The following is a 15937-nucleotide window of genomic DNA, read 5'->3' on the forward strand; positions in this document are numbered from 1 at the left end:
TCTCCTGGTGCCCCTCCCCACTGCTTGTGCTCTTTCTCGCTCTCTCTCAAAAAAAAAAAAAAAAAAAGGATCCCCGGTGGTTCAGCGGTTTAGTGTCTGCCTTCAGCCCAGGGCGTGATCCTGGATACTCGGGATCAAGTCCCACATCGGGGCTCCCTGCAAGGAGCCTGCTTCTCCCACTGCCTGTGTCTCTGCCTTTTTCTCTCTCTCTGTGTCTCTCATGAATAAATAAATAAAATCTTAAATAAATAAACAAATAAATAAATAAATTTGCACAACCTAAAGGTTCAGTGAGAACTCCCTGACCCCAGCAGAGTGCAGCCCATATCTGCTCTTGGCACATCATTGTTGAAAAGATTTCTAACTCTCATTGGACACTTTCACAGTTAGGAATGGAGGAGTGTAAGGCTTTGGAACATGTTTATCATCAGATGGTTGGAAACATCAAGCTGCTCTGAAACATACACTGAACAAATACTTCCTGGGTGTTGACCATGTGCCAGGTACTGTCCATACATCAAGATGAACTATTCTAGTCAGTACCTTCAAGAGACTTCCAGTGTCAGGGAGAAGACCAACACGCAGATGGGCTATTGTAACACTGAGGCTTGCTTTAAACCAGTGAGGTCATTTTTTCAACAAATATGTACGGAGTGCTTACTCTATGCCAGGCACTGTTACAGATGCTAGACATACAGGAGTTGAACAAATCAGACATGAATCCCTGTCCTCATCAATCTTTTTTTTTTTTTTTAAGATTTTATTTATTTATTCATGAGAGACACAGAGAAAGAGAGAGGCAGAGACACAGGCAGAGGGAGAAACCTGCTCCAAGCAGGGAGCCGACATGGGACTCAATCCTGGGTCTCCAGGATCACGCCCTGGGTTGAAGTCAGCGCTAAACCGCTGAGCCACCCGGGCTGCCGATGTCCATCATCCTAGAAGGGTAGATCATGAAATATATAAATAAGATGGTGATAACTAAATCAAAGCTGTGGAAGAAAATAAAGGAAAGGGTGCTTGGAAGTATGGTAGAAAGGGAGGTTATTATATTACTTTAAAGAGCTAAGGGAAGACAGCAGTGAAAAGGTGACACTGGCATGTCATGGGAGGGATGGAGGAGGGGAAGGAGTTATGTAGGGTCTTGCGGCCCATTGTAAGGACTTTGACTTCGACTGTATGAGCTGGGCAGCCACAAAAGGGTCTTGATCGATCAGGGGACTGACATGATCATCTCTCTTTTGGTTAAAAGATCTCCCTGCTTGATAGGGTAGAGGGTAAAAGAGAAGGGGGCCGAGGGGAAATAGACAAGTGAACAGATAATCACATATTCTGGGTGAGACATGATGGTGACCTGAACCAGAGTGATTGCTGTGGAGGTGGTAGAAACATGATTGGCTGATGAGCTGATTGGATGTGGGACTGTGGCAGAAAAAGTGAAGTCAGAGATGTCTCCAAAATTTTTGGTTTGAGCAACTGGAAGAAGGGAGTTGCCATTATTTACACAGGGAATATGATGGGAGGAGCATGTCAGAGGCCAGAAAGATCAAGAGTCTGGGTTGGGGTGGGTTGGGTGTATGCTCTATGTCAAACACTAAATAGATATGTCAATTACGCATCAGGGCGTGAGACTGGCTTTCAGGAGGGAGGTGGAGCACTGGTGATGCAATTTTATAACTTCTAAGCACAAAGATGATGTTTAAAGCCATGAGCTAGAATCAAGAGGTGGATGCAGTTAGAGGAGGGAAGAAGTCTAGGGGCTGAGCTCTGGGACTTTTCAACCTCAGAAGTCTCGGGATGGTGCCCGAGAGAGATGATGAGATGCCAGTCAAAGAGACTGAGGAGGAGTCAGAGAGGTGAGAGGAAAATCAGGAAAAGGTGATCCTGGAAGCCAAGTGAAGAAAGTGTTTCAGGGAGGCTAGAGTGAGAGGAGATGAGAAATCCAGTGCGCCAGTACAAAAGGCTAGCTTTAGACAGGAGTACAGTCTGCAGGGTAACAGGAGGGAGGCAGTGTTAAGTACAGAACCAGGTGGGTGGGTAGATGGCAGAAGGCAGAGCCAGTTCTCTCACGTGCCCTAGTGTTTACATTTTTTAAAGATTTAATTTATTTATTAGACACGCACACACACAGAGAGAGATTGAGAGAGAGAGAGGCAGAGACACAGGCAGAGGGAGAAGCAGGCTCCATGCAGGGAGCCTGATGTGGGAATCGATCCCAGGTCTCCAGGATCACTTCCTGGGCCGAAGGCAGTGCTAAACCGCTGAGCCACCAGGGCTGCCCTAGTGTTTACATTTTTATTTATTTATTTTTTTTAAATTTTTATTTATTTATGATAGTCACAGAGAGAGAGAGAGAGAGGCAGAGACACAGGCGGAGGGAGAAGAAGGCTCCATGCACCGAAGCCTGATGTGGGATTCGATCCCGGTTCTCCAGGATCGCGTGTTTACATTTTTAAATGTAACATACACACATACATACAAGGACTACTATTCTTTCAGCGAGAAGAGTTGTTTCAAGAATTGAAGATCTTGCCTCCTGGCCTGCAAAGCCTAAAATATTTACCAGCTAGCCCTTTACAAAAAAAGTGTGCTCTTAGTCTAGACTCTAGGGCATCACCATGTGTATGAGTGAGTGAGGTAAAGTAGAGGACACAATTGTGATGGCCAGGTGGCCAGGATATCAGCAGGGTCATCTACATGGGTATAGAAACCACTAATAATTATGATGGTAGTGTTGGAGAGTGACAGAGAGTTGTAAGAATCAAGGAATGAGGGGATCTCTGGGTGGCTCAGCGGTTTGGCGCCTGCCTTTGGCCCAGGGTGCGATCCTGGAGTCCTGGGATCAAGTCCCGCGTCAGGCTTCTGGCACGGAGCCTGCTTCTCCCTCTGCCTGCATCTCTGCCTCTCTCTTTCTGTCTATCATGAATAAATAAAATCTTTAAAAAAATTAAAAAAAAAAAGAATCAAGGAATGAGGGGTTGCAACCTGGCAATCTGTAGATGCCTATAGAGGACTGTCACATAGAGGAATCACAGGGGTCTCGTCTGGTAGCAGGAACTTCAATATTCACAGTTTAAGGGAGAATGGTCTAGAAGTAGCTAGGGGGGAGGAGCTAGTCAGTCATTGATCAACCTCCAGGCACCAGTGGTTTGAAGGAGGAATAGAGCCACCCCATGACAGAGCTGCTGGGGCAGCAGTGTCCAGAGATGGTGCCCGAGTAACAGTGGCTTGAGAAGAGAGCACAAGAGAAGGGGCAGTTAAGTCAGCCCCCCTCTGGCTGAAAGGCTTTGAAGAGGAAGCCTTTGAGCTGAGGCTTGAAGTATTTGTAGGGGTTGGTCGGGTAACAATGGGTGGGATAGGAAGAAGAGAAGGGATATACAAGTATAGGAAAACATGATATATTTGAACACTGACCTGAGAAAGTCACAAATGAACTTCAGTACAGTTGGTTCAAAACCAGTGCAATTAGCTTTGGGTGAAGAGCATTATTGTTTCTTCTTCAGCATCTGTGTGTGGGGGCTTAAAGTAGATTGAGAGCCCCCATGTAGATAGCTAGATGCTCTATAAATGAAAGAAGACACACATTGAACTTTCACACTTGTTACTTCCCCACAGGTATAGTAGAAACTGGTTTATATAAATCTTTATATGGGGATTCATTTATTCATCTTTCCAGCATTTTTTGAGAGTATCTCATCTGCCCAATGCGGTCAGTCATTGGGGATATAGTGTGAACAATACAAAAGCTTCCATTCTCTGAGCTTATAGTCTGTATATAATTACATTGAAGTATGATCAGTGCTAAGACAGGATGTTATTGGTGCTCCCTGCCTTGGCATCTAAACTAAGCTGGGGGCTAGGAAAGAATTCTGGAGATAGTGACGATGTGAGAAATAGGTTGTTGTTAGAACAAGGAATGGGTAGTGGTAGAGAATAATTCATCTGAAGTGATGGCATTCATTGGGTTGGAGGTGGGGGAAACTGCTGTTTAAGGCACTGAAAGACAGAGTGTGGGGAGAGACGGATCTGGAAAGATGATGGGGGCCTGGAGTGGTGTTTCCATCTTCAAGAAGTTTCTGGCAAGTGTTTGAAGTCTTTCTTCTCTCTAGGCTGCAAAGTCCAAGAAGATAGGAACCAAGTCTGTCCTGTTCACTGCTGTCACCTACCTATCAGGTGCTTAATTCTTGTACCTGGCACATGGTATGTACTCCATAATGTTTGTTTTTTGTTTTTTTCCCCATAATGGTTTGTTGAAGGAGTAACTGTGAGCCATAGTCTAACTCTCTGGAACTGTTCGTTTATCAGTGTAAATAACTTCATTACAGAATTTTTTTTTCATTACAGAATTCTTGTAAACAAAATGACTAACATGAAAACATCTTGTAAACTGTAAAACATGGTACTTGATTTAAAACTATATTATGTTGCAAATATGTATAATGTAGTACTTCTTTTGTGGCCCTAACAATTGTTTTTTTTTTAGTCTTATTTGCTCCACCCAAAACTCCCATTGTGTTGGAAAAATTATTGTCATGGGTAGTACAAAAGAAACTTGATAGAGAAAAAATCTTCACCAGCCTAATCACTTTCTTTTACCACTTCCTAAAGTGGCTTTTAGCATATTCAGGTTGTTTGTTTTCTGTGAAGTATCAATCAACAAGTAATTATGCTTTGCTCCTGGTTCAGAATAGATCCTACCTTGTTCCTCATTGTGTACTCATCCATCTTCACCAGTGAAACATCAACTCCTTGAAAATAGGCAACGGTGCTTGGAAGTATGGTAGAAAGGGAGGTTATTATATTACTTTAAAGAGCTAAGGGAAGACAGCAGTGAAAAGGTGACACTGGCATGTCATGGGAGGGATGGAGGAGGGGAAGGAGTTATGTAGGGTCTTGCGGCCCATTGTAAGGACTTTGACTTCGACTGTATGAGCTGGGCAGCCACAAAAGGGTCTTGATCGATCAGGGGACTGACATGATCATCTCTCTTTTGGTTAAAAGATCTCCCTGCTTGATAGGGTAGAGGGTAAAAGAGAAGGGGGCCGAGGGGAAATAGACAAGTGAACAGATAATCACATATTCTGGGTGAGACATGATGGTGACCTGAACCAGAGTGATTGCTGTGGAGGTGGTAGAAACATGATTGGCTGATGAGCTGATTGGATGTGGGACTGTGGCAGAAAAAGTGAAGTCAGAGATGTCTCCAAAATTTTTGGTTTGAGCAACTGGAAGAAGGGAGTTGCCATTATTTACACAGGGAATATGATGGGAGGAGCATGTCAGAGGCCAGAAAGATCAAGAGTCTGGGTTGGGGTGGGTTGGGTGTATGCTCTATGTCAAACACTAAATAGATATGTCAATTACGCATCAGGGCGTGAGACTGGCTTTCAGGAGGGAGGTGGAGCACTGGTGATGTAATTTGATAACTTCTAAGCACAAAGATGATGTTTAAAGCCATGAGCTAGAATCAAGAGGTGGATGCAGTTAGAGGAGGGAAGAAGTCTAGGGGCTGAGCTCTGGGACTTTTCAACCTCAGAAGTCAGAGAGATGATGAGATGCCAGTCAAAGAGACTGAGGAGGAGTCAGAGTGGTGAGAGGAAAATCAGGAAAAGGTGATCCTGGAAGCCAAGTGAAGAAAGTGTTTCAGGGAGGCTAGAATGAGAGGAGATGAGAAACCCAGTGCGCCAGTACAAAAGGCTAGCTTTAGACAGGAGTACAGTCTGCAGGGTAACAGGAGGGAGGCAGAGTGTTAAGTACAGAACCAGGTGGGTGGGTAGATGGCAGAAGGCAGAGCCAGTTCTCTCATGTGCCCTAGTGTTTACATTTTTAAAAGATTTAATTTATTTATTAGAGACACGCACACACAGAGAGAGAGATTGAGAGAGAGAGAGGCAGAGACACAGGCAGAGGGAGAAGCAGGCTCCATGCAGGGAGCCTGATGTGGGACTCGATCCCAGGTCTCCAGGATCACACCCTGGGCCGAAGGCAGTGCTAAACCGCTGAGCCACCAGGGCTGCCCTAGTGTTTACATTTTTATTTATTTATTTATTTTAAATTTTTATTTATTTATGATAGTCACAGAGAGAGAGAGAGAGGCAGAGACACAGGCGGAGGGAGAAGAAGGCTCCATGCACCAGAAGCCTGATGTGGGATTCGATCCCGGTTCTCCAGGATCGCGTGTTTACATTTTTAAATGTAATATACACACATACATACAAGGACTACTATTCTTTCAGCGAGAAGAGTTGTTTCAAGAATTGAAGATCTTGCCTCCTGGCCTGCAAAGCCTAAAATATTTACCAGCTAGCCCTTTACAAAAAAAGTGTGCTCTTAGTCTAGACTCTAGGGCATCACCATGTGTATGAGTGAGTGAGGTAAAGTAGAGGACACAATTGTGATGGCCAGGTGGCCAGGATATCAGCAGGGTCATCTACATGGGTATAGAAACCACTAATAATTATGATGGTAGTGTTGGAGAGTGACAGAGAGTTGTAAGAATCAAGGAATGAGGGGATCCCTGGGTGGCTCAGCGGTTTGGCGCCTGCCTTTGGCCCAGGGTGTGATCCTGGAGTCCTGGGATCAAGTCCCGCGTCAGGCTTCTGGCACGGAGCCTGCTTCTCCCTCTGCCTGCGTCTCTGCCTCTCTCTTTCTGTCTATCATGAATAAATAAAATCTTTAAAAAAATTAAAAAAAAAAAGAATCAAGGAATGAGGGGTTGCAACCTGGCAATCTGTAGATGCCTATAGAGGACTGTCACATAGAGGAATCACAGGGGTCTCGTCTGGTAGCAGGAACTTCAATATTCACAGTTTAAGGGAGAATGGTCTAGAAGTAGCTAGGGGGGAGGAGCTAGTCAGTCATTGATCAACCTCCAGGCACCAGTGGTTTGAAGGAGGAATAGAGCCACCCCATGACAGAGCTGCTGGGGCAGCAGTGTCCAGAGATGGTGCCCGAGTAACAGTGGCTTGAGAAGAGAGCACAAGAGAAGGGGCAGTTAAGTCAGCCCCCCTCTGGCTGAAAGGCTTTGAAGAGGAAGCCTTTGAGCTGAGGCTTGAAGTATTTGTAGGGGTTGGTCGGGTAACAATGGGTGGGATAGGAAGAAGAGAAGGGATATACAAGTATAGGAAAACATGATATATTTGAACACTGACCTGAGAAAGTCACAAATGAACTTCAGTACAGTTGGTTCAAAACCAGTGCAATTAGCTTTGGGTGAAGAGCATTATTGTTTCTTCTTCAGCATCTGCATGCGGGGGCTTAAAGTAGATTGAGAGCCCCCATGTAGATAGCCAGATGCTCTATAAATGAAAGACACACATTGAACTTTCACACTTGTTACTTCCCCACAGGTATAGTAGAAACTGGTTTATATAAATCTTTATATGGGGATTCATTTATTCATCTTTCCAGCATTTTTTGAGAGTATCTCATCTGCCCAATGCGGTCAGTCATTGGGGATATAGTGTGAACAATACAAAAGCTTCCATTCTCTGAGCTTATAGTCTGTATATAATTACACTGAAGTATGATCAGTGCTAAGACAGGATGTTATTGGTGCTCCCTGCCTTGGCATCTAAACTAAGCTGGGGGCTAGGAAAGAATTCTGGAGATAGTGACGATGTGAGAAATAGGTTGTTGTTAGAACAAGGAATGGGTAGTGGTAGAGAATAATTCATCTGAAGTGATGGCATTCATTGGGTTGGAGGTGGGGGAAACTGCTGTTTAAGGCACTGAAAGACAGAGTGTGGGGAGAGACGGATCTGGAAAGATGATGGGGGCCTGGAGTGGTGTTTCCATCTTCAAGAAGTTTCTGGCAAGTGTTGGAAGTCTTTCTTCTCTCTAGGCTGCAAAGTCCAAGAAGATAGGAACCAAGTCTGTCCTGTTCACTGCTGTCACCTACCTATCAGGTGCTTAATTCTTGTACCTGGCACATGGTATGTACTCCATAATGTTTTTTTTTTTCCCCATAATGGTTTGTTGAAGGAGTAACTGTGAGCCATAGTCTAACTCTCTGGAACTGTTCGTTTATCAGTGTAAATAACTTCATTACAGAATTTTTTTTTTCATTACAGAATTCTTGTAAACAAAATGACTAACATGAAAACATCTTGTAAACTGTAAAACATGGTACTTGATTTAAAACTATATTATGTTGCAAATATGTATAATGTAGTACTTCTTTTGTGGCCCTAACAATTGTTTTTTTTTTAGTCTTATTTGCTCCACCCAAAACTCCCATTGTGTTGGAAAAATTATTGTCATGGGTAGTACAAAAGAAACTTGATAGAGAAAAAATCTTCACCAGCCTAATCACTTTCTTTTACCACTTCCTAAAGTGGCTTTTAGCATATTCAGGTTGTTTGTTTTCTGTGAAGTATCAATCAACAAGTAATTATGCTTTGCTCCTGGTTCAGAATAGATCCTACCTTGTTCCTCATTGTGTACTCATCCATCTTCACCAGTGAAACATCAACTCCTTGAAAATAGGCAACCTACATCTTTTGTGTCCAGTATTATGGCTTTAGCTGGTACTTAATCCTATTGGCTGAATTTAATAAAATTTATTATTGAAGTTGAGACTATTCACAAATATAGTACTAGACACTGAATAATTGTACTCGATGCATTAAAATGATTATTGGGGATCCCTGGGTGGCGCAGCGGTTTGGCGCCTGCCTTTGGCCCAGGGCGCGATCCTGGAGACCCGGGATCGAATCCCACATCGGGCTCCCGGTGCATGGAGCCTGCTTCTCCCTCCACCTGTGTCTCTGCCTCTCTCTCTCTCTCTGTGACTATCATAAATAAATAAAAAAAAAAATTAAATAAAATGATTATTGGCTATTACTAAATGCTTCATATACTTTAACTTGAAAGAGAAAAGAATGAAGATTCAGAAATATTGAATTCATTTTTTCTCCAAATTTTCTAGTATTTGTCTTGTTTTAGTTCTACTATGTAATAAGTAATAATAAGATCATTTTACCATCTTCTTTGAGATATGATAATGAAAAGAGTGAAAATGGTGGAAAGAGGGACGCCTGGGTGGCTCAGTGGTTGAGCACCTGCCTTTGGCTCAGGTCATGATCCTGAGGTCCTGGGATTGAGTCCTGTATCGGGCTCCCCGCAAAGAGCCTGCTTCTCCCTCTGCCTGTGTCTCTGCCTCTCTGTGTGTCTCTCATGAATAAATAAATAAATAAAATCTTTAAAAAGAAAAAAAGAATGCTGGAAAGCTTTCTCCAATATTTATTTAGGTCAGGTATCCTTTTATTTTATTGTTACATTTCTCTATGGCCTATTAAATAGTTTTCTATCTACAGCATTTAAAAGCTGTATTTGGGGCGCCTGGGTGGCTCAGTGGTTGAGCGGCTGCCTTTGGCCTGGGGCGTGATCCCAGAATCCCAGAATCCCAGGATCCAGTCCCCCCCCCCCAATCAGGCTCCCTGCATGGAGCCTGCTTCTCTTCTCTCTGCCTGTGTCTCCACCTCTCTCTCTGTGTCTCTCATGAATAAATAAAATATTAAAAAAAAAAAAAAGCTGTTATTTGCTCTTATGCTTAGCTCTTTAATTTTGACTTAATTACCATATACACAAACGAGTCTCTTGATCCTGCCCCATAAAACAGTTCCCGCAGCTTCTTAGTACTTGTTGCTCCACTCTGCCTGGCTCTTAATCTTGGGGGAGTAAGTTCAGACATTTAGAGTGGCCCAACCATTTTGGAGGAAGAACTCTATGAAGTTAATTTTTAAACAACCCCTTTTTTTTTTCTTCTAGAATTTGAGATGTATTTTGTATCTGTGTCTCCATTTCTCGAGTTTCCTTTCTTTTTTGGTGATAGATCTAAATAGAAAAACCTCTTTGCTGAGGCCTAAAGAAGGAGGGGAAGATGCTTTTCGCGTGTGTGGACTGTGGGTTCCTCGTCCCCTCGTAGAGAACTCTGCCATTCGTTCTCACGTCCCATCCGTTACTACAAAATGGGTAACAAATTTGCAACAATTTATTCCATTGACGCTTTTTCTTAATTTTTCTCCTGAACCCGCCTTAATTTCATAGGGCTTGAGTTAACTAAGATTCAGTTCAAACGGCTTTCAAGTTCTGGGTGTTAATAGTTAATGATCGAACATTAATTAAGATTGTTGATCAGTAATAAAGGGCTGTATTGTAGCAAAGGGCCTGAGAAATTGATCCCCTCTACCCCCCCCCCAGGAACACTTATTATTTTTATGTTCAGCAGAATGTGAAGGCGACAACACTCCCATGTATCTTCCAACATGATGCAAAGCCAGATTATTGTCCCCAGTTCGTCCCCATCTTTCAGGTCTCAGCTCAAAACTCACCTTCTCCGAGGGTCCCCATTCCCCAGGCAACCTTTGTGTCAGCGACTTTTTTTTAATTTTCCCCTATGAAACAAGCTCACTGATTTATCTCCTGCGTCCCTCCTGCCCCCGGGGACCGCCGAGGGGCAGCTCACTACTACGCCGCCGCGGCGCGCTGCATTTCCCATAAGCGGGGGGACGAGGCATTCTCGCTCGGCTCAGCTCGTTCCCGGGGCGGATGCGACCCGGCTGCAGCTCTGCAGGACTGCGCACAAAGCAGGTCCCAGGCCGGTGCAGACGCCTTCCTCCTCGCCAGGCAGAGCCTCCGACCCAAACCTCACCTTTCCCAGCTCGATTCTCGCTCGAGGAGCGAGGGACCTGAGAACCTGCCCCCCAACGTGCCCGCCCGGCTCGGAGGGCGCCCGCCGCCGCCGCCGCAGCCGCCGCCGCCGCCGCCACGTCAGCCGGCGCGCGCGACGACAGCGCGCCTGCGCGCGCAGGACCGCCCCCCTACATCCGGGGCCTGGGCGGCGGCGGCGCCGCCGTGCGGGGGTCACGTGGCTCCTTCCTTTCCGTCTCTGGCCGGCTGGGCGCGGGCGACTGCTGGCGAGGCGCGTGGAGCCTCGCGCTGGTTCCCCTTCGTCTCCCCTCCCGGCCCGGGCCACTAAGGAGTTCGCTGACGCCGGGTGAGCCGAGCCTGCCGCCAAGATGCCGGCCTATTTCCAGAGGCCGGAAAATGCCCTCAAACGCGCCAACGGTGAGTCGGGGATCGGGGGCGCGCCGGGCTGGGTCGGCCCGAGGCCTCGGAGGTCGAGGGACCCGGGCCTGCGTCTCGCCGCTCTGCTGCCCGGCTGCGGCCCGAGAGGTCGATGCGACCTGCCAGCCGCCGCCCCGGCCCGTGGTGGGCACGGTCTGCCTTCTCGCTCCGACCGACCGGGGCGGGTGGGAGGCGCGGACCCGGGAACCGTCGCTCGGGGGGGGGGGGGCTCTTCCTCCCCTCGCCCCCCCCCCCCCGCCGCCTCCTGGTGCGTCTCGCGGGCCGCGGCCCCAAGACGGGCTTCCGGGGCCCAAGTTCCTTTCCCCCGCTTCTCCGCCTCCGCCCCGCGCCCCAGGCCGCCGGGCCCTCGGCTGCTGAGGCCCCGCGCCCCCAGCCGCCATCTGGGAGTGCCGGGGAGGAAGAAACATGGCTCCCTCCCGGGGACAATGCACGCGAGAACCTCGACTCCACCTCCTGCCGGCGCCGGGAGCCGGGCAGTCCCACCCTCGGCCCTCCCGCGGGCACCTCCGCCCCCCAAATCCAGCGCCGCGCTTTGCTGGGTCAGGGTCCACTCACCCTTTCCCCCAGTCCCCGCAGCTCTGCCGCGGAGACACTGACCCATTTAACCTGTTATCTGTTCTTCCTGGCATTGACTATCGGCCGCCCCGAAGCCTATTCTAAGCCGCATGAAGTTGGAACAGAGTTAATACCGTGAGAGAGAGACTTCGAGTTCTCTCTTAAAGATAACGAAATTGAGGCCTGGAGAGAGAGAGAGAGAGAGAGAGAGAGAGAGAGAATGTTTACCCAAGGTCACTCTGGGAGTTAGTTGTTGAGCCAGGAGACTGGAACCGAGGTCTCTAGACTTCCAGATCAGTCGTCTTTTTTTTTTTTTTTTTTTTTTTCCCCCTCGCTGCAGCGGCTACTGCCTGCGATTTTTATTTCCATGTGTGTTTAAGCTACAGGCCCTTTAGGGAAAACTTGTGCCTGTACGGGTCTGTTTAAGAGGCATTTATTACGTTGGCATTATGGGGCTGCAAATGTATCATGCATTGCTCTGGTCTTTAAAAAAAAAACAAAACTTTCTCTCGTTTAGGGTTTTTTAAGCTCAACAATTTCTAAGTGTGTAGAGCGTCCATAGCTCTTATTTTCACCTTCCTCTACCTAAACAAGCTTTGGGTCTTAAGCCATGCTGTAGGTTGTTACACTGTGTCTCTTAGAGATTTATGTTTATGAAGTTCTATTTGTGGACTTGTTTGAAAAATCCCTCTTGGGAAAAATTGGCCAATTTCAGTCAATACATAAAATGAATACTCCTGATAAGCTATCAGGACTAAAGGTTACTTAAAAAAATTTTTTTAATAACATGTCATTTTAAAAGTAGCAATTTGGGGATTAAGAGTGTGAAATTGGGTAATTCCATATTATTTGGATTCGAGTACAGCGTCTGTCTTAAAGTCATTTAAAACTACAACTTAGATCTGATGGCTAGTCATTTTAACCAGTGATCTAATGGTTAAAATAGGCAAGAATTAAGGACGTTAATTTCTAGGAAAGAAAATAGATTGAAGTGGAAATTTATCACTACAAAATGAACTGTAGTAAAGTTAATTTTTTTCTTATGTTTAGAAACTTAAGATGGTATATAGAGTGACTTGGATTCAGTTACTGTTCTAATTGCTATTGTAGATCTGTTTTACAGTCATTTGCTTTACTGACAAGTGTTTTTCCCATGCTAATAGGCTGAAGCACGAGATCTTCATAGCCTAAATATTACACTTTTGATGTGTTCAGGCCTTGTTTCTTTCATCACTCCTCCCTCTGAATGGTCATATAAGCTTAGTATGTCAGTAATTTTTTTAAATTAGAAGGGTTTTTGGATGTGTGACATCTTAAATCTTTTTTTCACATTTTCTAAGTTGGGAGAAAGCTTCTGAAATGAAAGTAGGCAACGTGAGCAAGGGGCACCCTGGCGGGGGTTGTGTCGGTTTTTTAAAAGGCTGTACTGACTCCTTGCTGCGGTCCTTTTAAAATGTAGGTTGGGTGTTTCTGTAGTAGAGGGCTTAGCATTCAACTAGTAATTTCTGTACCTTTGATCTTGTGAATGAGATTCTGTTTGTAAGTGTTAAAAGTGAGCAGAATGTGGATGACACACGGCACTGCTTACAAAACTAGGATTATAAAAGCATATTCCATTCAATAGAGATAATCTCATTTTATGTCAACATTTTATCTATACCATTTGTAGCATCAAACACATTTAGAATTAATCCATTGCATTGTCTTAATAAAATGTGAATAAATTTAAGTTGAATAGTTCTCCAGGTAACTCTGAATCTGTAATTCAGAACAATATTTTTGGAGACGATTATAGTAATCATTCAGGAAGATGAGAACTTGGCCCAGCAGTTAGCGGCAAGAAATTCATACACTGAAATCATTTGGAAAAAGCCCCAGATTATGTTGTTAGTTCTTTGGAATTAATTGCTCCTGATCTTGTAACAGCCTTTTAATTTTGTCTACCAGTGTTTTATAAAGTTGTTTGAACTCACAAATTGTGTAACACTGTAGCTTATCTACTTGGTCTGTTGTACAAGTAAGCTAGTAATATTGAAGGACAGACCTAAATTTTTTCGATACAGTTTGCCATTGTGTCTGAAAGGAAAACTCAGAATGCCCATCCTTCTAGTAATAGTTTATAATTCCGGATTTTAATCTTCATTTCAAGAATATCAATTTGGAAATGAACTTTTTTTTTAATGTTTTTTTTTTTTTTAATTTTTATTTATGATAGTCACACAGAGAGAGAGAGAGAGAGAGAGGCAGAGACACAGGCAGAGAGAGAAGCAGGCTCCATGCACCGGGAGCCCGACGTGGGATTCGATCCCGGGTCTCCAGGATCGCACCCTGGGCCAAAGGCAGGCGCCAAACCGCTGCGCCACCCAGGGATCCCCTGAACTTTTTTTTTTTAACATTGCAATGGAGCCTTTAACATGTGTTATTTCTTTCTAGCCTCAAAACCTTTTTTATCCCTTATTAGATAATTCAGAGGAACTACATTCTCCTTGTATGTAAATTAGGGTAAAGACAGGAACTCACCCTCATGGTTTATAATAACTTGCTATTGCATTCTTTTTCCTTAAAAATAAAAACATGGGCAGCCCTCAGCAGTTTAGCGCCGCCTTCAGCCCAGGGCCTGATCCTGGAGACCCAGGATGAGTCCCACATCCGGCTCCCTGCATGGAGCCTGCTTCTCCCTCTGCCTGTGTCTCTGCCTCTCTCTCTCTCTCTCTCTCTGTGTCTCTCATGATTAAATAAATAAATAAATACATACATACATACATACATACATACATCCTTGCCTTGGTATCGATGTTTGCCTTCTTTCTTGGTGATGGTAGAGGTGTCCTATAAAAAATAATATTTTAGTGCATATGCTTTGGTTTGTTTGAGCCTACTGTTTCAGACTTTGACAGTGGAATTTGGAATTTAAGTTTTGATTGACTGTTTAGGAAGTGAAGATTACCTTTAGTTCTATACCTAAAGAAGATTTTTTTATTTTTTAGAAGGATCTTAAGAAATCACACTCCCCTATTTAAAAATAAGAGATTGGATAGGTGAATTATTTTTAGACAGTTTATTATTTTTGTCATCACCACGCTGGGGCTAGCTGTCAACTTTAACTCCATTTGTGCCTGTTCTATGTTACAAGCATTTTGACTGATTATATACAATAATATACAATATAAATTCTCAATGTAAGACTGGGAATTGGATATAATTGTTTTGATGCTGCTGCTGTGCTATTTATTTAATGTGAATGGTAAATTTAACTAAAAACATTTACTTCCAAAGTTTTGGCTTATAGAGACATTTTCTGTTAAATAGTTGTTAAAAACACCTAAGGTACTATTGTATTTTAGAAAATAACCTTGTGTATGTATGCTTCAGGAAGATAGGTTAGGTCCTCCCCTAGAACAGAAAAGGCTTATTATTCTAACAAAGTATCTAGTTGTGTTACGTTTTTGTTTCCTCTTGTAGGGTGTTTTGTTGTTGTTGTTGTTGTTGTAATAAAATGGACTCAAATGAAAATGGACTTTTCCCTATAATGGCAGGATTAATGTTGACATTGATTTGAATTATTGAAGAGGGTTTTGTTTTCACTTGCACATGAAGAATATGATTTGATATGGGGTGACTTATAGGGTATTGTGTAAAGATAATTATTTCAACATATTTTGTGATTTATCTTGTTGCAAACTTTTTAATATACCAGAGTTGGAATATTGTTTGTAGTTTTCCTGGAAGAAGTAATGTTCAGAAGCAACATTCCTGAAAGATGTGATCTTTGGGAGAAGAAATTAATAATTACTAAGTTGTAGGCCTCGTATAACTCCCAAATAAGGGACTTTTCTGCCTGTTGTTTGCCTAGTACAGTTACATGGTTTATAATGCTGTATGGTGTTTATTCTTAAAAATAATTCTTTGATAAAGATTTTTTTTATTCAGAAAATAATGGTTTTTAACAATAGAAATATAGTATTTTAAGACCCTTTCATAGTGTGTGTAAACTAGTGTTTTGGTTCCCCAAATTATCTTTCAAATGTTCGGTGGAAAGATTTTTTTGTGTGTAAAATATGGCAGTTAACTGAATTTTAAGTTGAACATAACTGATGACTTAGGTTAAATAAAATAGCTCTCCCCATTTTTAAGTTTTGTGCACAAGAAAATAAAAAGATGAGAAAAAAACCTAAATTTTAACCTTTGTCAGAAATATGGTTATAGAGAAGTCTTTCCTTTTGACTGAATTTCAAAATGAGCAGTGTATACATAAAACCTGAGATTAGAACTACATTTTGAAATACTGCCA

The 15937-nt window shown here is 43.7% G+C and overlaps 1 protein-coding gene and 1 long non-coding RNA gene across 2 annotated transcripts in view; one reads left to right on the forward strand and one right to left on the reverse strand.

Moving 5' to 3' along the window:
- LOC121480769 overlaps positions 1 to 10764 on the reverse strand; it is an 11482-nt gene extending 718 nt beyond the window's left edge. Inside the window, exons 1-2 of the long non-coding RNA XR_005985100.1 lie at positions 10655 to 10764; positions 3415 to 3561 (exon numbers count right to left, since the gene is read on the reverse strand). This is a non-coding gene — a long non-coding RNA (uncharacterized LOC121480769). The remainder of the gene's footprint in view (positions 1 to 3414; positions 3562 to 10654) is intronic.
- A 110-nt stretch (positions 10765 to 10874) lies between these two features.
- EIF3A (eukaryotic translation initiation factor 3 subunit A) overlaps positions 10875 to 15937 on the forward strand; it is a 37225-nt gene continuing 32162 nt past the window's right edge. Inside the window, exon 1 of the mRNA XM_041744208.1 lies at positions 10875 to 11070. Within this exon, the coding sequence (XP_041600142.1) occupies positions 11022 to 11070 (49 nt within the window). The 5' untranslated portion in view covers positions 10875 to 11021. The remainder of the gene's footprint in view (positions 11071 to 15937) is intronic.

The sequence above is a fragment of the Vulpes lagopus genome, chromosome 2 (genome assembly GCF_018345385.1).
Source record: "Vulpes lagopus strain Blue_001 chromosome 2, ASM1834538v1, whole genome shotgun sequence".
In the NCBI taxonomy this organism is placed as follows: domain Eukaryota; kingdom Metazoa; phylum Chordata; class Mammalia; order Carnivora; family Canidae; genus Vulpes; species Vulpes lagopus.